This window comes from Abramis brama, assembly GCF_963993115.1.
Source record: "Abramis brama genome assembly, chromosome: 8".
Taxonomy (NCBI): domain Eukaryota; kingdom Metazoa; phylum Chordata; class Actinopteri; order Cypriniformes; family Leuciscidae; genus Abramis; species Abramis brama.
The window spans coordinates 18,334,062-18,357,222 of record NC_139970.1 but is presented as its reverse complement, the minus strand read 5'-3'; the positions used below and the strand labels follow the sequence as shown (position 1 = coordinate 18,357,222).

Below are 23,161 nucleotides of genomic sequence, written 5' to 3'. Positions count from 1 at the left end.
TCTATAAACACTGTTTCTGATCTCCCTGAAGTACCTCAATTTTAGTCTTGAGTTTTCTTCCGGGAACGTCACAATATCCTCATTTAGATTAGTCAAAAAAAGTGTCGAGGCCTGGTTGAGTTTTGTTAGTAGTGTGTTGAAACTCGCGGATATGGTAAGGAGCGTGACGTTTCCGAAACACCCTCGAATCGGTTGACCAATCACAACACACCGGTCCAGCTGACCAATCAAACCACAGTGCTCTTTTCGGAAGTAGGGGCTTCATAGAGACAGAAACTAAACAGAGCGTAACTGATAGACTGGGAAGAGAGGTGCTGCAATAATGTAAATGATGTGAAAAATAATATTCTTTGAACATTCAATCGTGAAAACCTATTCTAGTAGACCTCAAAAACAAAATCAATACTTTAAAAAGGGCATAATAGGGCCCCTTAAATGTCTGGTATTTGAGTAGTCCTAATCTAACCTCCAATATACAGTCTAATGTTTCAATACATTCTTAATATTTTTCTTTCTTTGCTTCTGTCTGTTTTTCTTGTTAATACAGTGGGTCCTCCAGGACCTCCAGGGGAGCGTGGCCTAAATGGAAATGATGGTTCTAAGGGTTTTAAAGGACAGCCAGGTCCCCCAGGACCCCCTCCCTCTGAACAACAACAAGGTATTTAATGACTGAGCCTTGTCTGACAGTTAAACACAGATAGTTCAATCTAAAATGGAAAATTGGAAATTCTGCCATTATTTATTCGCCCTCATGTTGCTTGCGAACTTGTAAGTCTTGTAAGTATGTAAACCTGTTGTCACAGAAACGTCTCGGTTACATATGGTAACCCTCGTTCCCAGAAGGAGGGAACGGAGACATACGTCGTGACCGGCAAAAAGGAATCTTGCCAGAGAAGCCAATCCACTTTGAGCAAAAACAAACGAGGCAATGCACACTGGAGTGCAATCACCCGCAACAGTTGCTCCGCAACAGCTGCTCCACCACGCAGTGCGGTCACACAACGAGCAGCAGGTGCGATTGCACCTCAGCTTTTTGCTGAGGAGCTGAGCCGGTGACCTGGCTGTCCCAGCTGGCCGCAGCAGATGTGGCGACGGGACGGGACGTACGTTGTGACCGACGAATATGAATCCCTACCAAAGCGCCACAGCTGCTGACTCCATCCAGCGCCCCGTGCAAGCCGCTTACCCCTTCTTGCCTGGAAGGACGATAGGAGAAGGCTTACACAGAGTGTATCTGTCACTGTTGTTCTGTGATAACCCATACAATGAGATTATTGGATAACACTGGGAAAGCGTGCCCTTTCTGTTAGGAAGGAGAATGCTGCGGAACCCACATTCTTCCCCCAAGGAGTTATGTGGAGATATACAGATGGACTAACCCAAAGGTTGTACTGCATATTAAATACTGGGTGACTTAGCCCAAGGGAAAGACACGGGCTTCCGTTTAGGAGCAGCTGTGGAAGAATACACATATGGGATCCCCGCAGGGTCACACATAAGGGATCCAGCCTTGACCTGGTTCCCAAGGATTTAACGGATAAAGGCCTGTCACCGGATACTCCGCCACATCCGGGCCGAGGGTGTTGGAGGACTCAACAGGTTTTTCACACTGGAGTAATAAGGGTGCACAGTAGGGTGCAGCAAGCCGACAGAGCCGGGCCTCTCAGTGCTTCTACCCGTTTAGGGTGAGAACACAGGAGGAAATTGGCTCTACACATAGGCTGTAATATCTAGCGAACGTATTAGGTATCGCCCAGCCCGCAGCTCTACAGATATTTGTTAGCGAGGCTCCATGTGTCAGTGCCCAGGAGGATGCCACGCCTCTTGTGGAGTAAGCCAGGGCGATGGCATCAACTATCCAGTGGGCCATCTTCTGCTTGGAGACAGCCTTTCCCTTCTGCTAGCCTCCGTAGCAGACAAAGAGCTGGTCTGAGGTCCTGAGACTTTGAGTTCTGTCCACGTACAGACGCAGAGTGTGGACAGGACAAAGCCAGGGCTGGGTCTGCCTCCTCCAGGGGCAGCGCTTGCAGGTTCACCATCTGGTCCCAGAAGGGAGTGGTAGGAACCTTGGGCACATAGCCAGGCCTCATTACAACCTGGTTGTCACCCGGCCTGAACTCTAGGCACGAATCGTCATCCGAAAATGCCTGCAGGTATTCTACCAGGAGCACAGCTCGTGATAGCTTGTCGGCCACACGGTTGAGCACACCGGGGACAAACATGGCGCAAAGCTGACTACAGAGGAGGAGATGGTGGGCGAGTGCGACGGGAGCGTAGACCACCTTGTCGGTTGATGTACGCAACGGTCCCAGTGTTGTCCGTATGGACCAGCACGTCCCTACCCTGTAGCAGCCTTTTTAGGGCCTGTTCACATATCGCGTCTTTTGCGCGCTCAAGTTCGTTATTTCAAATGTAGACGCGCGGTATGCGCGCTCATAATGGAAGCGACGCGGTCGCGGTGCGACGCGCTCGTTTTTTCCAAGCGCGTCCGCGCCGCATCGAGATAAAAACATCTCAACTTTTCAGAATGCCGCAAGCGCACCGTAGGTCACGTGACAACAACCACGCTTAGCAACGACAGACGCCTCCGGAGTGCAACTGCCCTAGCGCTTTGGAAAAATGAGAAAGCGGCGCGCCTAGCGTTTTCTACGCGTTTTAGGCGCGATATGTGAACGGCGCCTTAAACGGCTCAGTGTGAGACGTACTGCTAGCAACTCGAGGCAGTTGATGTGCCAATGCAATTGGGGGCCCGTCCACACCTCTGACACTGCATGCCCGTTGTACGTGGCACCCCAGTCAGTGGCAGAGGCATCTGTGACACCTGTTCCAAGGGCAGCAGGAACGAGGGGTCTGACCACAGGCTGAAGGTCTGGCGGCATGCCGGTGTGATTGTCACTTGGTGAGTGCCGTGATGCCACGCCCATCTCGGGACTCGGCCGTGAAGCCAGTGCTGAAGCAGTCTCATATGGAGCAGTCCAAGCGGGGTTACCGCTGCTGCCGCTGCCATTCAGGAGCCTCTGAAAGAATTTAAGTGGGACCGCTGTCCTGCCTTTGAACGTATTCAGGCAGATCAGCACACAGTTCAGCACTGTCTGTGCGACCGAATCCAACTCCATACCGAGAAAAGAGATCCCCTGCACGGGGGAGAGTTTCCTCTTATCCCAGTTGACCTGAAGACCCAACTGGCTCAGGTGCCTGAGCAAGAGGTCCCTGTGTTCGCAGAACTGATCTCGAGAGTGTGCTAGTATGAGCCAGTCGTCGAGATAGTTGAGGATGCAAATGCCCTGTTCTCTCATGGGAACAAGGGCCCCCTCCGTGACTTTCGTGAAGAAACGGGGAGACAGGGACACCCCAAAGGGCAGGACCTTGTAATGATATGCTCGACCCTTGAATGCGAAGCGCAGAAACGGCCTGTGTCGAGGGATAATTGAGACATGTAAGTACGCGTCCTTCAGTTTGATCGCTGCAAACCAATCTTGGAGACGGATGCATTCAAAAATGCGTCTCTGCATGAGCATTTTGAACGGTAGCTTGTGGAGACTCAGATTCAAAACTCGCAGGTCCAAGATCGGTCGTAATCCACCGCCTTTATTGGGTACAATGAAGTAGGGACTGTAGTGCCCTGACCTCATATCGGCTGGAGAGACCGGCTCTATCGTGTCCTTCACCAGTAGGACTGCGATCTCCGTTCGCAAGACATGGGCATCGGCTGCTCTCACTGTAGTGGAGTGGATGGCCCGAAACTTGGGGGGACGCCGGGCGAACTGAATCGCATAGTGACCTGATGGTCCAAATGAGCCAGCGCGACGGACTGGGGAGCGCTAACCAGGCTTGCAGAGACCGTACAAGCGGGACCATAGGGACTATAGGTGTACCCGCAGTGGGGCAGCAAGGTGGAACGCAGCGACGCAGCTCGGGAGGCTCTCTCTGGTAGGCGGCCCGTAGCAGGGTCTGAGTGTGCTGTGCAACACTTACCTGGTTCCACAGGGCAGGAGGACACTTGGTTGCATTCTCGAACTGCACGCTGCTGCCCACTGGTGATAGAAGAGGCGGATGAGAGTGGTGAGGATTCTCTCCCCCCACTGCTCTCCGGGCCCTCTTCGGACCCAGAGATGGAAGAAACTGCTCTTTTATTGAAAATATGGGTACCGCTGGTTTTGACGCCAGCGGCAGAACACAAACAAAAGGAAACTTAGGATTTACCATGGTCACAGAATAGCAGTCCCATCCATCTCCGGGTCGCCCGTCCTAGGGCCGCTTACCCCTGGCTTTGCTGCCCCTCTTGGCAGGGGCCTTGACGGGTGGGGCGACCTGCCTGTGACTGGCTCCTCGGCGCTGCTTGGAAGGACACTGCTGCTGCGGCGCGGGAGCGAGGGCAGACGCAGGAGGACGCCCCCGGCGATGAGCAGACTGAGGGGCCGCATGCGATTGGGGTGGAGGCAGCAGCTGTCTGCTGTGGCAGGATGTGATTAATCGCCTCAGTCTGCTTGAGGCTGGTCTGGGACACGGGGGAGTTAAGGAACCTGACTTTGTTGGTCTCCCTCATGTCAGCCGTATTATGGTCAGTTGAGACCAAGATGGCGCCAGGATGTTTGCCGGCTTGCCACAGTCTGTCCTTGTCTCTTTTATTTGTAATGTTTCTTGTTTGTTTTATCACGCGCTCTGTTTGCTCCCCTCTGGTATATGATCGCATGACGCTATTTAATATTCGATCGGCTGTGTCCGATTGTTTATTTCGCGATCCCAGAGATGATTGGCATCTGCACTCGCATTATGTGCCAGTCGCATTAAGGAAAATGTGTTACCTGCCGGGATGTCTGTGCATGTGGAGGAAACGGCGAAGGAAGCGTGGGAAGCGTGCTGGAGTCCTTGTGAGATCGAAGAAGATCGGAAAGTTTCCAGTCATCGGACCAGCTTCTTCGATGGCGGAGGCCGTGGCCGTGAACCTGAGATGTTCATACATTGTGCCTGTCTTTCCGTCTTCAGCGTTGATGCCTCAGTCCTCACGGATGGTTCACGTAAGGCGACAGTCTGCAGATCGAGGAGTTAACCATCGGAATCTTCGCTCTTTACGTGACGGGAGTCCGGTAACATTCTATGATTCCTCTCTGCAATCCTCCTCCGATACCACTCCCACTCCAGTAACAATGGCGTTGATTAACGCGAGATCTCTGGCAAATAAGACCTTTATTTTAAATGATCTTTTTCTTTCTTATGAAATTGATTTTTTATTTATTACTGAGACTTGGCTTAATGCTGGTGAAATGTCTTCTCTTTCTGAACTTTCTCCTCCTGGTTGTAGTTTTTTTAGTACCCCTAGGTCTGTTGGTCGTGGCGGGGGTCTTGCAGTCGTTTTTAAAGACAAATTTAAGTGTAGACTTTCACCTTCTGCGTTTTTTTGCACTTTTGAATCTCAGTTAATTACGCTGAATTCTTTTAAATCTGTGTTATGTGTTTTGATTTATAGACCCCCAAACTTTCATGGGGATTTTATTCAGGAGTTTTCTGAATTTTTATCTGGTATTGTCCCTTCTTTTGACAATATTCTAATTTTGGGGGATTTTAATATCCATGTGTGCTGCCCTTCAAAGCCCCTGGTCAAAGAATTTTTAAATTTATTAGAGTCATTTGATTTTTTACAATGCGTTTCGGGTCCAACTCATGAACGTGGTCATACGCTTGACCTTGTATTATCTCGGGGTTTCTCTGTTGATAGCATAAAGATTGTTGATACTGTTTTTTCTGACCATAAGACTGTTATCTTAAATTCTAACTTTCCTTGTGGTGTGCCGGATAATATTGTTTCTGCCTCGGTTTCATCTCGTATACTCAATCCATGCACAGCTAGTAGTTTTTCAGCTGTTTTTAATGTCTCTCCTTTTTTTTCATTGATCGAGTCACACTCTCTCTGTATGGGTTTAGAAGAGTTGGTCGATCAGTTTAACTCTTCTTGTTTAGAGATTTTAGATGTTGTGGCTCCTGTCAAAGTCAGGGGGAAAAAAGTCAAATCGCAGCCCTGGTTAAACAGTACTACCCGTGCTCTTAGGCAGGAGTGTAGGAGGGCTGAACGCAAATGGGTTAAAGATAAATTACAAGTCTCTTATGAGATTTTGAAGAACCATTTGAACGAGTATCAAAGAGCTGTTAAATTGGCTAGATCAAATTATTTCTCTGTCATCATTTCCAGAAACTGTAATAATTCTAGAGTACTTTTCTCTACTGTAAATGCTGTTCTTCACCCTACTGTTACTCCTTCACTCACTCCTTCTGCTGACATGTGTGAAGAGCTTTTAAACTTTTTTATTGGTAAGGTTGATGGAATTAGATCTCAGATTTCATCTGTTGGCAATAATTTTATTGCTTCTGTTGACCTTCCGAACCAATTAACCAGTTTCATGCCTGTTTCTTTGCAGCAGCTTAATGATATTACTGCTCATATGAAGCCCACCAGGTCTCCTGGTGATGTGCTCCCTTCTTCTCTGTTTAAGAAAGTACTTGATTCAATTGGCCCAAGTATTCTGTTTATTATGAATACTAGTTTGTCATCTGGTGTTGTTCCGGTTAGTTTTAAGCATGCGGTTATTCAGCCCCTTTTAAAAAAAAACGGCTTAGATCCCTTTGACTTGAGTAGTTATCGTCCGATTTCAAAATTGCCTTTTATTTCTAAGATACTAGAAAAAATTGTGAATGCACAGCTTAATGACTTTTTAACGAGAAATAACATTTCCGATAGATTCCAGTCAGGTTTTAGAGCTGGTCATAGTACAGAGTCTGCTCTTTTGAGGGTTTCTAATGATATCCTGCGAGGTGTTGACTCTGGAAACCGTGTTGTTTTGCTCTTGTTAGATCTTACAGCGGCATTCGATACAGTTGATCATAACATTCTCATTGATCGTCTTAGGGATCAGGTTGGTATTCAGGGCTTAGCCCTGAAATGGTTCTCTTCCTATTTGAAGAACAGGACTTTTTCAGTCAATTTAGGGGATTATTTTTCTTCCGTTGCACCTCTTGTGTGTGGGGTTCCGCAGGGCTCTATACTGGGACCAATTTTATTTTCCCTTTATATGCTCCCTCTAGGCTTGATTTTTGAGAAATTTGGGATTCAGTATCATCTGTATGCGGATGATTCTCAAATTTATTTACCACTTAAACATGGGCATAAATTTGCCATTCAGTCTCTTCAGGCATGTCTGGCCGAAGTTAAGTGTTGGCTTGCGAATAACTTTCTCCAATTAAATGAGGATAAGACCGAGATGATTTTATTTGGAAATAAGGGGTGTGTGGATGATGACTGCCTGGGGTTGTTTCCTGGGAAAAAAATGTCTAGCGTGAGGAACCTTGGTGTCATTTTTGACTCGGAGCTTAAATTTGACCGGCAAATCAATGCTGTCGTTAAGAATAGTTTCTTCCATCTTAGATCAATATCTAAATTGAAATCTATCCTTTCTTTTGACGATATGGAGAAGGTTGTTCATGCGTTTGTGTCATCCCGTTTGGATTATTGCAATGTGTTGTATTTGGGTGTGAGTCAGGCTTCTCTCTCCCGTTTGCAACTCGTTCAGAACTCAGCTGCTAGACTTTTAACCGGTACTAAGAAGAGAGAGCACATTACTCCAGTGTTAATTAAACTACATTGGTTACCTATACGCTACAGAATTCAATACAAAGCGTTGTTGTATGTTTTTAAGTCTCTGCATGGTATAGCGCCTGAGTATGTTACTGATTTAATCAGCCGCTGTCAATCCAGTAGATCTCTGCGCTCAAATGATCAATTGCTTCTCATGGTTCCGCGATCCCGTTTAAAATGTAAAGGTGATCGGGCATTCTCTGTTGCAGCTCCTAGGCTCTGGAATGACCTTCCTCTGTCTGTAAAAACGTGTCCTTCATTGGGTGTTTTTCAGAGTGCGCTTAAAACTTATTTGTTTTCTTTAGCATTTGATAATGCTTTGTAAGTTGTGTGTCAATTGTTTGCATTGTTTTTATGTTTTTGTTTTTATTTTCTCTTTTTGTACCTTCTGTACAGCACTTTGGTTCCACTTGTGGTGTTGAAAGTGCTTTATAAATAAAGTTGAGTTGAGTTGAGTTGAGTTGAGCCAGACACAGCCACCATAGTGGACATCACACGACCCACCGACAAAGTTATTGGAGAACTTGGGGATCATGACCACCCTCGTGCAGGTCCTTCAGTGCCTTGGCCTGATGGACCTGCAACAACTCCATGGCATGTATGGCAGAGGTGGGTTCACCACAGGCCTTGTAAGCCTTGCCGGTTAAGTCCGACGAGTACTTACAGGCCCGGGAAGGGAGACACGGCTCTTTGCGCCAAGTGGAGTTAGGGCACAGTTGCATAGCAACGGTCCGCTCCACTGGTTGGACGTGCATTTTAAGGGTGCCGCCCTGCCTTTGCCGCCCTGCCATTAAGGGTGGTGAGGGAGGAGGAGCTGGCAGCTCCTCATGCACCTCCGGGAAGAAAAGAACTGGGGTGGGTTGCTGTGAACAAGCGTGCGCCACCTCGAGAAACGAATCATCCATCCTTGAGGGCTCGGACATGGTGGAGGGTTCCACATGAGCCTGATCCTGTTGGCGGCCCGGGAAAGCATGACCATTAAGCAGACCAAGTCTGTTGCGGTGCGTGCAGTAAGAGTTGTTTGCTTTTCGAATCAACAATGGAGTTTAAAAAAAATTATAGATGGGCCAATAACAAGGTTCAGGCTTTATTAAGCTTATATGCGGAGGACAAAATTCAGCGAGAACTGGAAAGTCACACGCAGTCACTACATCACCAGACTAATTTGCCTTATCTTCACAGTACTTAAGACCGTGATGGAAATGCAGACAGCAATCGGTCTGGGGGAAAAAAGTTCCTGGTAAAAGAGTTCCTAGGACAAATTGTTCCTGGTCATTTAGGTGGAAACATGGCTTTAGACATTACTTTAACCAAACTCTGTCTCTGATATGATTGTTTCTCTGATCCACAGTGGATCTGTGGGGTACAGAGGGACCACAGGGACCAAAGGGAGGCAAAGGTGAAGCTGGAGAACCTGGTAATCCTGCCACTCAGCCTGGGCCGCCTGGCTCCGATGGGCGGCCTGGATTTCCGGGACCACCTGGACCTAAGGGATCATGTAAGTGTGATAAGTGTGATGCTAATAAAGTACTTTTTGAATACACACTACCATTCAAAACTTTGTGGTCGGTAAGATTTTTTTATGTTTTTGAAAGTCTCACCAAGGCTCCATTTATTTAATCGAAAATGTTTTAAAATGTAATTTATTAATTTGATGCCAAAGATGAAATTTCAGCATCATTTCTTCAGTCTTCAAATTCACATCATCCTTCAGAAATCATTCTCATATGATGATTTGCTGCTCAAGAAACATTTATCTTGCTTTCAAAAAAAAAAAGTTAAAAAAAAAGGGAAAGGCTTACTGACCATATCTGACCGTTCTTTTGAACAGTAGTGTATATAGTGTGTGTGTGGTGCAATTATTAAATAAAATTCAATTCAATTTGACATGCCTAGAAAAAAAAAAAAAAATCTGAAGATTTCAGTCTCTCCCCACTTGTATGACTATTGCTTAAAAAAATTCCCAGGATTATTGACTGTGATGACCAAAATGACTGTGATGGAAGTGATTTATCTTAAAGTGACATTAAACTGAATTAATACTAAAGACTTTATTAAAACTATTAATGTGTCTTTATACAGTGGAAGACTTCTTCAGAGGCCCAGCCGGACCACGTGGACGTCCAGGGAATGCAGGAAAAAAGGGACCAAAGGGTAAGATAAGTGGAAACAAAGTTGCTTTAAGTTTTTAATAAACTGCTAGGGTTATTTGCATGGCCAAGATCATGTCATGTTGTATATGGCATTGTGGGACTGTTTTTTTTTTTTGTAGAGCAGGAACATCTTCTCTACGAACATAGAAGGTGTTTGATATTTGTCAGTCTTTGCTAATCCTGTTAAATTGGTTATGTTTTTATCATTTGATCAGGTGACCAAGGTCTGTGTGAATGCAGTGTAAAATCCCAGCCTGGCCTTATGGGCCCTTCTGGTGATGCTGGGGACCCTGGAATGGCAGGGGAGTGGGGTCAGAAGGGTGATCAGGGAGACGTAGGACCCAAAGGTGTCGATGGTGTACTTGTAAGTAGACATACACCATGCCTTGATGTCATGCCTTGTTAAGGTCACAAGGTATATGAAATCTTTACATTAGCCAATTAAATCGATTTTTGCGATTTACAGGGTCATCATGGTGTTAAAGGATTATCTGGACCCAAAGGCAGAAAAGGAGAGATGAGAGAAGCTAAACAGAAAGGTGCAATAGTCATCTGTTATATGTTCAGGAAACAAACAGAAAAGTATATTGTCGCTGTCGGGCAGGAACCTCCATATTTCTGTATTTCATCACTTTTATTAAAAGAAATTCATAGATCATTACTATTGGTCACCCTGTACTTCTGTATGTGGGTTTTGCAAGTATTTAACAAAAGAAAAAGTATTAAAAAGAGCTTTTGGCTAAACCTCATATCTCCATTGGCTCCTAAAACTGTAGAAAAACCTCATACCTCCACCCCGCCTCAGTCTTGAATGAAGTGTTGCACATGTTTAGACCATCTCTGCTTGTTTGCAATGCAAAGGTAAATAATGAACTGGTACTTTAAATAAGTACAAGTATATTTTCTTTACTCAAGAAACACAATATATAAAGGCTAAAGTTTTTTGTATTTTTGTAGCGGTGTCTTAGTGTCTTAGTCTAGCATTTGTTGCCAAGTCATAGCTAATACTGTCTTAAATAGCCTTGCATAGCACTTCATCTTTTATAAGATGAGATTTTGATCAAAAGATAGAACGAGATGCTGTGTCATGATGTTGACGCAATTAGAATGCTTTCAGCGTGACCCAGTGTCTGAGTCATATGTAGGACATGCCAAGGCATTGGCCTGGGACAAAGTCAGGTGACAAAACGATAGCTTAATCATTTTTTTTTTTTATAACACCTGCAGGAGATTGTCACCAGATTTACTTGTCTGAAGAAATCGCTTAGGTGTACTTGAAGTATGGCACCATGTGTATTTTGACGCCATGTCATGGTGTTCATGTAATGGCAACAACAATACCTATGCCACCATACTGAGAGGATGCCTGCATACAGGTTGTGGAAGTTTGCAAAAGCACTGTAGTACAGGAAGGCCTCATCCTGAGAGGACCTGACATCCTGGGGTTGACTCCACATCCAAACTATAAAACCTGATGAATGTGTGTGGAGAGGACAAGTCTACCCCAGCTCGAACATTGCACGCCTCTCTAGCACCTTAGAAGCAGCAAAACTGGGTAGAATGGGTCCTGACTCCTAGAGGCGAAGCGACCCCGTTCGCCTCATAGGCCTAGGGTGCGGTATCAACTTGATGAACTTCAATAACATAATTAAGTAACATCAACTTCAATAAGCAAAGCTACCTTGAGAGTCAGAAGCTTCACAGAGTCTGACTCCAAGGGTTCGAAGGGAGCATTTGACAACCCTTCCAATACAATAGAGAGATCCCATGAGGGAACCTGCGGGCTGCAGCCAGGCCTCAGCCGTCTAGCATCACGCAAGAAACCGGACACCAGGACATGCTTCCCCACTGAAGCTCCTTCAATCTGGTTGTGGCAAGCTGAAATAGCAGCCACATAAACCTTAATGGTAGTGGGGGTCAGTCCAACTGGGAGACACTCTTGAAGAAACTCCAGTACTGAATCAACTCCAGTATTGAATCAACTGGGCAGTCGGCTGGGTTAAGATGGCATTGGAGAGATCAGGCCAGACAGAACAGGGTTACCAAAATTAACCACAACCCCTCTTGACAGACCCTCCCCAGAACTCCCTGTCACGTCTGTGACATGGCATCCAGCCTCAAAGGAGCTGGAGGATGGAGAGAAAACCAAAGGGGATGGTGCGTTGACTCCTCGGAGGCAAACAAGTCCACTTCCGCCCTGCCAAACTTCTGCCATATGGACTCCACTATTTGAAAGTGAAATTGCCAATCACCGTGTCTCAGCCTTTGCCTTCGATAGGATGTCTGCTTCCGTATTGAGGTGTCCTGGGATGTAAACTGCCCTCAGGGAGAGCAGTTTGCCTTCCACCCAGAGCAAACTAAATTCTTGACGTGAGCGAGAACGACACCTTGATGTCGAACTGCCATCTCCTGCAACTTGGCTCAAATTTAGTACACAGATCCCCTGGAGTCGCAGTGGAGCCAGGGCTGCATCCATGCACTTGGTAAAGGTTTGAGGAGACAAGGCTATGCCAAACGGAAGAACCCAATATTGGTACGCTTCCCCCTGCCCCCCCAAAAGCAAACCTCTTGTGAATGGGTAACATTTCTATGTGAAAATATGCGTCCTTCAGATCTATCGTGACAAACCAATCCTCGGATTGGATGTGAGGTACAATAAGTTTTAACGTCAACAGGTTGAAAGACCAGTCTGCTGGATCCGGCGAGGGATGAACTGCCGGAAGGCCTCGGATTGCTTTGCCACCTAAAACCCGCCGATGACTGTACTGAGAGTGGCGCCAAACAAACCAGATGGCGAGATTGGGACGCCCAGCAAAAAAGCTCTTTCTTTATTCGATATCCCCAAAAGGTTGAGCCACAGATGCCTCTCCGTAGCCACCAAACCAGCCATAGAACAGTTGATAGCACGGGCCATCTGCTTAGTGGCGGAGAGACAGATCTGTGGTCTTGTGGAGCTCTTTAACCACTTCGGGGCTAAGGTCCTCGCCAGTGTCAAGTTTTCTTAGCAGGTCAGCCTGGTAGGACTCTAACACCGACATGGTGTGCTGAGACCCACCAGTCTGACCTGTCACCTCATAAGCTTTGCCCACTAAGAAAGACTTACACTGCATGGCTTTGAGGGTCTCTTCAACCCGAGGCATCAACTTGTTACCCATGCTCAGTAAACCCAATGATAGTTGAATAATCCGACGTCATTGAGTTGAACACGGGCAGAATAAGGGGCTTTCCATGACTTCAAGATCACATCATGAAGATCAAGAAAAGGGGAGGTTCATTTTGGGTGGCTGGGCCCAACTGCTAGTAAAGAAGTGCTTGTCCTGTTTACTACGCGCCGCTTCCCTCTTCTAATCGGGCCACTCGATATTTAATGTAGCCACCGCACGAGTGACGACCTCTAGCAGTTTCTCACAAGTCTTAGAGGAAGATATAGACTGCCTGCCGGTCGCACTCACTCCCTCGAGAGCTGATCAAGCATACTCCGCTCTGAGACAGAGAACACACAACTCGTGTCTGTCGTCCCCAGGAATAGCACGATTTCATTCCTTTTTTTCACTCCTGTTCTAGACAAACAGACAGATTTGCACACACAGTGACAGACAAAGCGGCTTCTGAAGACAAGAAGCTGGTGACACTCTTGTGCAGGTGTTATTTGTAGAATTGATTAAGCATGCCATTGTGTCACCTGCCATCGTCACAGGCCAATGGCTTGGCGTGTACCACACGTGACTCAGACACCGGTTCACAGGCATTTCCATTGCGTCAACACCATGGTGTGACGTCTATATTCCCTTGAAAGAGAGCCTAATATGATGCACTGCATGTTAGTGCCTTAGATGCAGCCGGTCTAATGATTGACAAAACACATATATCTGACATATGCTGGTCAATAACCTTGTAACTCTATTTGAGCTTGCTTTTGGTAAAATGTTAAAGCAACACCATGTAAGTTTTGCTCTCGGGGTCCCCCTACAGTTGGGAAACAGTATTGTCTTCTACTACTGTCGTAAAATCTGTCATGGTTATACCAGGGGATACACGTTCATTTGTTGACAAGCCGATACCCCCGGACTCTGCAGAAGGAGTTCTAACGTCTTGGGCAGACTGCCTGCATTGCGTGTGAAATGTCTTCATCCCAGGTACAGTGGCATATATTTCAGCATGTCATATGAATATAATTTCATGGGTTTTATTTTTTTTAAACGCCAAAAGATCGCGTAGCTCACGTTTACAAGCCAGCGTCATTATAGTAGCCTATTGGCTACTGTTTTACAGAATGGATATGCTAATTCAATTCAATGTTTGTGTGGTAGGTAATAGCCATATATTGTTAATATTATAATATCAAGCTACCTTAGATGAATCTGCAAAGTTGAAAAATCGATTTGCATTATAGCCTGAGGCAAGACACTGAATTCACAGATTCATGAAGATAAATGGAGGACCAGATAGCTTCCGTAACATAGCCAGGCAGACAACAAATTCGAAAAACTAGAGATAGTATGCAAGCAATATACTTACTAGTCCAACAGCATGACGGCCAAGTCAGCATTGGTCTGGGCACCCCTCCTCCTCCTTTAGCTCACGCCAGCGAGCGACACTGGACCAATATTGATCCTCGTCCGGCCTTTGATTTTGTCACTCTCCCTTTTTCTCTTCCTAGTCTCCTCCGACAAAACCTTTGCCGCCTTCGGTTTTATTGCTGCTTCGGCCATGACAACAACATACACAAGCTATACCAGTCGGCAAACAAACACTAGTTGGGCTCTCACGTCCGAATTTGAGGAAATGGGGGGTGGTGGGGAAAGTGAGGTATGCCGTAAAGCAGTCAAATTTTGTAGTTCTTTTTTGTGCTCGGGTTACTACCCGAACCCCGAAGTTCCGTAGTGCCAGTAAAAGCGATACAGACCCCATCAGGCTATGGCAGACGTGTCATTCAACCTATTGTAAGTCGATGTACCATCACAAGGGTCTTGGAAATATATTATGAAGGTTGAAAAATTCCATGGTGTTGCTTTAATAACACAATGACACATGAAAGTGTCTGATCATATATAAAGCCACAATATCAACTTTGACAACACAGTGTTTAATTATTCAAAAAATAAAATAAAAAAAAATCTGAAAAGTAGCGGTTTGGTTTTCACCTGAAAGCAACGATGTGCAAATTTTAATATTCTGCACTTGTGAAATGCAGGATTACCTGGTGACCCAGGGGACCCAGGTGCTATTGGTTTCCCAGGAGTGCAGGGAAGGCCTGGACATAGTGGAAAAGATGGTGAACCAGGTTTTAGAGGATCTCCTGTGAGTCTTGCATTTCAAAACACTTCAAATCAACACTAATGAGAAGACAATGGCTGTATTGATGTGCACTGTGCATTGTGTAGTGAATTCTGTGATATTGATCAAGAAAAGTTTTAACTCTGATGCCAGTCTTAACCAAAGTATGTAATTTAGATGTATCTGTATGCTTGTTTTCCTTCAGGGAGAGGGTCCTGTAGGTGAGCCTGGAGAGAAGGGATACCCAGGTGCTCCAGGTCTTCCAGGTCCAAAAGGCCCAACAGGACAACCTGGCCAAGTTCTTGGAGCAACTAAAGGTGTAAAGGGCCTTCCTGGAGATAACGGACAAATTGGTTTTGATGGATTAAAAGGTTTTCGTGGTCCTCCAGGTGCGTATCAGTGTTATTTGTGTATCATCAATAAACAGTATTATTATAGTTTTTGTTCATATTTTGAATTTCTTTGTTTTTCTTTGTTTTTGAATTTTTCTGTTTTCACTTTAATTTTTGTCATTTTATAGAATTGCTCATTTTGTTGTTTGTTACTGTCATTTTTATTAAATTGTAAACAGTGTTTATTAATTTTATTGATTCGTTTTTGTTTATTTAGTTTTAGTTAAACTAAACAAAAAATATAAATGTTGCCTTTTTAATATTTTGGTAACTCTTTACCAACTCTAGAAATATGAGATAATGTGCTTGTTAATGTTAACTAATGAACTTATGTTATGTTATTAAACATTACATAATGATTAAGAGATCATTATTTAATGTAAATTGAAATGCTCACAAATGTCATTAAACTTTCAATGAATATGATAATGAAAGCTTAACTGATAAATCATTAACATACATTATATAATGCTTAACAGATTATTAGTTAATATATATTCAAATAGCTATGAGACCTAATGCTAAATATGCTAATTGTCAGTCATCTTTGATGATAGTGGTCTTGACAGAACCGTGGTTATGATGAGTTACTGAATAATATGTTAATATGAATAGTGTGTGATGTGCTTAAAATGACTAATTAAACTATTTTTTCACAACATTTGTGAATGTAAAAAAAATGCATTAGATAATATATGAATCGAAGTTTAATGAGATTTGTTAGATTTTTTTATTTAATACTGAACTGTTAATCATTATGTAATCTTTAATACGTTTATTTAAACATTAACAAGCTATTGACCCCTGTACACTGTTGACCACTTGACCAACCCTTAAACCTACCCATACCACCAAACCTGTCCCTAACATTACCCATATCACACCTTAATAGCAGCAAAAGTGTTTTGCAATAGAACATGAATACAATAACTATTGTGCCTGACAATTTTTTTTGTTTGTTTGTTTTGTTTATTTATTTATTTTACATAAGTACATAGTAGTTAACGACACCTAATATATTAGTCCCAGTTATACTGGTAACACTTTATTTTAACAGTCCCTTTTGAACATTCTGCTGACTATAAGCAACTATGCAACTACATGTCAACTAACTCTTATTAGATTATTAGTAGACTGTCTGCTTAACAGATCATTATTTAATGTGCATTAAAATGCTTGCAAATGTCATTAAACTTCAGTTCATTTATAACCTAGTGCACTTTTTATTTTAGTTTTACAAAAGTACAAATGCAAAAAGCTGTTTGGTAGCTATGAGTGATGCAAATTGAACAATATAAGAATGAACATTTCATTTTGATGGTCCCTTTTAACACATTCTGTTGACTATAAGTAACGTTGCACCTACATGTCTACTAACTCTCATTAGGGTTAGATTAAGTTGACATGTAGTTGCAAAGTTACTTATAGTCAGTAAAATGTCTGTTGGAGGACCATCACAATAAAGAGTTAGCAGATATTAATGAAAGTTATTAGAAAGTAAATATATATATGAGCCAGGTGTGAAAATTCTCTAAGACCACTAGAAAATTGTAATTTCTGTGTTTTGCTTTTTGTATTGAGTATTTTTCTTTTTTTTCTAGTGAGTTTAGCAAATCCACAGAATGTTATACTCTTCTTCTTAGTCTTTGTTGTATTCATGTCCATTTTACATGTGTCTTACAGGAGACTGTAGCTCAAGAGAAGATCAATGGAATATCGAAGGTAGCTGGATCAAATCTACAACAAGATCTTTAAAGATAACTGTAAAGATAACTATGACGTTAACTGTTGTTGTCCACACCAATGGATAATAACATTGTGTTTATTATAAGCTAGCACTGCAGTTGTCCTCTGCCACTTTAAACACTCAAATTTTTTAAAGACAGGTGAATTCTGATTTGCTGTCAATGTTTTTATCATTCATCAGCTGGAAACTGTTCTAAAAGTTATTCCAGTGATATGTAATCCTTGGCATGAACGGGCCTTTGGTGCTTCACCACATTACAGTCAATCCACCATCTATGATCACCAATAACCAACTGTGTTTATTTTTATAGTTTATATATATATATATATATATATATATATATATATATATATATATATATAGTTTGACATGTTAATCTTGTTACAGTGGAGTGTATTGGAGATCCCGGGCCACCTGGAGAGCCCGGGCAGCCTGGACTCCCAGGGTTGGAAGGATTTCCTGGTAATTGGATGTATTATTGTAATATTTTCCACAATAAAAAAACAAAACAAAAAAAAACAATTATTATTATAATTTTCTCTCTAGTTACGTTATGCCTGCCCATAAATGTGTGTTTTAGGAGTACCAGGTGCCAAAGGCATGCCAGGTCTTTCTGGAGGACCCGGGGCTAAAGGAGAGCGAGGTGAACCAGGAAGAGGAGGCCCACCTGGGCCAAGGGGTGAGCATTGGGTGGCCTGTGTGTTATTGTACATTTTATTTAATCCTTCTGTATATTTTAACCCCTGTCTGTCTATTAGGCCTTTTTAGCTCTGATCATTTGATTTTGACCACATAGGTTTTGTTGGACCTCGGGGCAATTTAGGATATTCTGGCACCAAAGGTGTGAAAGGAGCTCCAGGCATCTCTGGTGTACCAGGTTTGGATGGTGCTTCAGGGGAAAAGGGTGAACATGGTGAAGTTTTAGGAGCATCTACTGGAGCTCCTGGAGAACCAGGACTGCCAGGACAGAGGGGTGAAACTGGCTTTCCAGGAGACCCAGGCCAAAAAGGATACCCAGGTGAGAACTTCATGTGTCTATGGCCCTTTTTACACCTGATATGAGTTTTCAGTGAACCGATCACAGGTGGTCAGCCTAGATGCATTACCGTTTACACCTGGTATTTTTAACATGCGTTTTAAATGCATCTCCTGTGTACGGTGGTCGAGAGAGCTCAACGCGCTGCAACTGAAGAAAACACATGCAAATAGAAAAAACACCCGCAAATTAAGAAAAAACACCCGCAAATTAAGAAAACATCTTCATCAGTTTCACAACACATGTGTGCTCCAAATACTCACAACACAACCAAATACAGAAACGCGCTGCAAAAGTTCACAACACAAACAAATACAGAAACGCGCTGCAAATAGGACAGAACACAACGGAAATGTTTCCGGGGAACCCAATAAGTGACGGACGGACGGCTGGGACGTGCTTATTGCTCGTGAGCTTTACCTATGCCCTACTCTCTTAAAAGGGCAGACGGCAGAGCCCTTGAATTGGGCACTTTGGAGGGAGCGGGGCACTTGTGTGCCATTATGTTGATGAAGGGAGCAACGAAAGACAACGTAATTTCCTCATTATTTTCACCTGGGATGTTCCCATGACAACGCAGTGCGTGTCCATCAGCTGAATAGCTGTTCTTACCAGAAATATAGTATTATTGCTGTTAACATAACTGTTGCAAATAAATATACATTTTATACAACAAAGTTTTTAAAATATTCGTTATATCTGTGTGTGAGTGTCTCAACTTTAAAACTTGCCGTCTCATATTTGGACCCTAGCTGCATTCTAACATTTCTTATGAAACTTATTTTAACATAACATGACAAAATGTGTACAATGTAACTGATGTCTTTCCCTCATGTTCTTTTTCTCTATCTTTTTTTATTTATTTATTTATTTTAGTCTTCAGCTCATTGTTCTTTTTAGTATTCTTATGCCATTGAACATATTGTAAATACATTTTGTATATTGTATACAAAGTTGTATGTCATAAACGTGTCATCTCTGTATGTTTTGCAAAAAAAAATTAATAATAATAAAAGTAGACAGCTGTAAGCACGTCCTAGCCGGGTCCGTCACTTATTGGGTTCCCCGGAAACATTTCCATTGTGTTCTGTTCTATTTGCAGCGTGCTTCTGTATTTGGTTGTGTTGTGAACTTTTGCAGCGCGTTTCTGTATTTGGTTGTGTTGTGAGTATTTGGAGCACATGTGTTGTGAAACAGATGAAGATGTTTTCTTAATTTGCAGGTGTTTTTCTATTTGCATGTGTTTTCTTCAGTTTTGCAGCGCGTTGAGCTCTCTCGGCCACCGTACCTGTGAGCATTTTTTGTTCAGATTTCATCAAGAGTAGACCTTTCCTTCTGTTTTTGTCACACTCTACATCACTGTCGCAGGAGCACAGACTGCAACGGAAAAAATTTAATGAATGAAGCCATTATGCTTACAAGCGAGGGCAAAAGGAAGCGAATGGAAAGGATGTGAATATTAACAGCGATTTTGATCATAATCCATGTATTATTGACACAGCATTGCGACATATGGTATTAACATGCGAAAGTTGGAAACATTTGTTTTGCGTTTTCGACTACCTCTGGAAGTGGTCAAATGTGGACAAGCTCAAAACGTTTTAGACCCCATTTACACCTGTATTTAAAGTAATCCACTTGTGTTTGGATCAATGAAAACATATCTTAAAACCAGGTGTCTGTCAAACCCATAATGATTGACATATGCTGATGGTTTATAGTCTTTTGACTTTTGACTCTTTTAAACGTACAGTATGGAATTTTTCGCCACTAGGGGTCGCTAACCTCTTTACAATAACAAAGGCGTAGTTTGATGACGCAACATTTGCTAAGAATTATGGATCTTGTCGTCAACGTCAAGCCGACCGATCTAATAATGTTTATGGATGACTGAATACATCGATGCTTTTATCATGACTGTGATATGAAGCAGTTCGGGATTGCTGAGAGACAGCTATCAGCTCCACACTCGACGCGAGTCCCGCGGATATAAAAGGAATATGGACATTTCATTCTACCGAACTACACGCAGAATTACTACTCACAGGTCAGTTTATTAGACAAATTAAACTTGTGAGGTAACGCAGCGCTGTCTAACATTACACTATCACACTAAACTGCATTTGAATGTGTTGAAATGTATGTGTTAGTTTGTCTGTATGAGACTAGCAGTAAACTAGATCAACATTAGAATAACATACAGATCATATTCTAACATTTTATCATTGTTGAACTATATAACATTGATTAGTTTTATGTAAATGTGCTCACCTGTTTAATAAAGTACATGTAGAAGCAGTCGAAGTCTCGGACGTGGAGCTCTCGTTTATATACTGTCAATGGGAGCTCTAAGCATCTCGAAAACACCGCGCTGATATTGATTCTCGTTTTAGTTCTCCTTTTTTATCCAAAGTCTGCTTGCCATGGTCCATAATGTTTGAACGAAACAACAACAGCGTGCAAATAGACATTGCAAACTACACAGTTGTCCGCGTCAGTTTGGTTACTATCAGACGGCTCTGGTTCATAGCTCTGGTTGCTATGGCAGTACAAGCGGAAACCAGGGACAACGCGGATATGACGCCATTGACGGCGACAAAACGGAAATAAAGAAACGGGACGTGTCTTCAAATTAAATTACAAATTTCTCCTGGTTTGAAAGTTGTTGGAAACAGTCGGGATAATGTAAGTACACAACCAAAAAAATATATATAACATAGATATAGTGATTTTTGCTATTTTTAAAGCAAAAAAGTTACATATTGTGCCTTTAAAAGCGTTTTAAACTTTCAGGCAAACAAACTTTCCTTTTCTAGTTTCTTCCTAGGGCTGCATATTAAAGTCATGTGCCAAACCCAAATAGTCTTAAAATGTTTTAGTGTGTCAATAAAACATGGTATCTATGTATGAAATGTATGATTTATTTCTATTCTTATTATTATTTGATTAATGTATTATTTTGTGGATAGAAAAATGTTGAATTTAAGTCATGATTTCATTTATTATCGGCACACATTTTACTTTTCTGTGATTGTGATCGTATGTAAAAACATTTATGCCACCTCTTGCATTTGTAAAAAGCATATTTTATGCCACTTCTAAAACTTCTCTGTCTCCAACCCTCAGAAGCTCAAAAGTGAAAGTCTGTCTATGATTAAGGTAGATCAGTTCTGTTGTTATTGACACTCACTAAAGGATGCAATGTCACACAGGTATGGAGGGGATGCCAGGTATGATCGGCCTCAAGGGTGAAGGTGGTCCTCCAGGTTTTCAAGGAGAGATAGGAAAACCTGGACCGCAAGGAACATTTGGCTTTCCTGGGCAGCCCGGTTACAAAGGACCTCCTGGACCATCAGGAAAAACCGGAGAACCAGGTAATTAAATTGGTAATTAAATTGATGGGAAAAACATCAGAAAATTCAGAAGGTATCTTTTTTTGTTGTCCTCATACCGGAAAAGAAAAGTAGAGAATTAACCCAGAACTACCAAATACCTTCAATAACAGGGGACTTGTTATGTTAGGGTCAGTTAAGCAAGCGTGTTTATCTAGTAATCATTCAGCAATACTGTACATGGAAACAGACTGGGAATTCAATGGCCAGTGTACTGGACTCTTATTGACTGATTGATTTTCCTTTATTCTCTGCTCCAACTCTTGGTCTTTATCTCTTTAGATTCTTAATCAAATGGTCTTTAGGATCAGAAACATACATTTAGTCAAGTATGTCCAAACCAATTGACTTGTAGTGTATATTATACATTAGATTTGATTTTCGTGGAATGAAGCAAATCCTTTCTCCTAACAATGCTTAAATATACTATGTCTCTTTAGGTCCAAGTGGAGTAAGGGGAGACCAGGGAGACCCAGGCCCTTATGGACCCAGTGGAGTAAAGGGTGCCATTGGAGACCCTGGAAATGTTGGGGTACCAGGAAATATTGGGGCCCCAGGAGATCCAGGACAACCAGGGCCCATTGGATATGATGGTCATCCAGGGTTAAGAGGTCATTTGTCTTTTTGTTCTTGATTTAATGTTACTTAGAATTGGCAGATTTAAATATGTATAGTTTGCAATAAGCAGATATAAATAGTTTGATCAGTGATGGTGCTTAAACCCAAAATGGCATTAATTTAATATTGCATTATTATTTTTTCATAAACAACAAAGGTCCCAAAGGTGGTCAGGGCATGACAGGTTTTCCTGGAAAGCTAGGTGAGCCAGGTTTGAAAGGACCTTCAGGAAAGAAAGGACAAATAGGCTTTCAAGGACAACAAGGTCCAAAAGGACTTCCTGGCCATCCAGGAGAAAAAGGTGAATCAAGAGCATGATTCTGTATGCATGTACATGCACAATACGTAATATACATTCTACCATGGTCATATATTTGATTTATTATTTATTTTTATTTTTCCCACTTACAAGTTTCCCTTATAAATGTAATAATTCCATAATTCCGTTTTTCATGGCCATTTCTTGGCTGGTCTTTTCAGTGTTTTTAAAATAATTTTGAACTGCTCCATCTGTCAACAACAGCCTCTTTTCAAAATAACAGACTGATTAAACAATCTGTGCTTAAATGTGCTGCTCAAACCAAAGGTTAGACTAAAATGATTTGCAACCTGTATTTGGACTGTGGAGGAACTTTTGCATTCATTTCTTATTACATAACATCTTTTTTAATGACGTATGTGTCATTGTCGTCTATATATTGTATTCTTGGTGGACTATTTAAGATTATTGTGAAAATGAAATATGCATAATGTCTTGAGCATGTGGTGTATATGTTTTTTCTAAAGGTGACAGAGGGCTGATGGGACCTCCAGGTGAAAAGGCAATCATTCAAATTCTACCAACAATGAAAGCGGACATGAAGGGAATAAAAGGTGACCATGGAAAAATGGGAGAACCTGGCTTCACTGGTCCCAGAGG

The 23,161-nt window shown here is 42.6% G+C and overlaps 1 protein-coding gene across 1 annotated transcript in view; it reads left to right on the top strand.

The window, feature by feature from the left end:
• Positions 1-23,161, top strand: part of col4a2 (collagen, type IV, alpha 2) — a 119,489-nt gene that overhangs the window by 82,416 nt on the left and 13,912 nt on the right. Inside the window, exons 19-33 of the mRNA XM_084122643.1 lie at positions 548-658; positions 8,979-9,125; positions 9,710-9,781; positions 9,996-10,144; positions 10,247-10,319; positions 14,975-15,081; positions 15,263-15,446; positions 17,133-17,171; positions 17,584-17,658; positions 17,777-17,875; positions 17,993-18,214; positions 21,445-21,606; positions 22,065-22,235; positions 22,400-22,543; positions 23,029-23,160. Of these exons, the coding sequence (XP_083978769.1) occupies positions 548-658; positions 8,979-9,125; positions 9,710-9,781; positions 9,996-10,144; positions 10,247-10,319; positions 14,975-15,081; positions 15,263-15,446; positions 17,133-17,171; positions 17,584-17,658; positions 17,777-17,875; positions 17,993-18,214; positions 21,445-21,606; positions 22,065-22,235; positions 22,400-22,543; positions 23,029-23,160 (1,887 nt within the window). The remainder of the gene's footprint in view (positions 1-547; positions 659-8,978; positions 9,126-9,709; positions 9,782-9,995; positions 10,145-10,246; positions 10,320-14,974; positions 15,082-15,262; positions 15,447-17,132; positions 17,172-17,583; positions 17,659-17,776; positions 17,876-17,992; positions 18,215-21,444; positions 21,607-22,064; positions 22,236-22,399; positions 22,544-23,028; position 23,161) is intronic.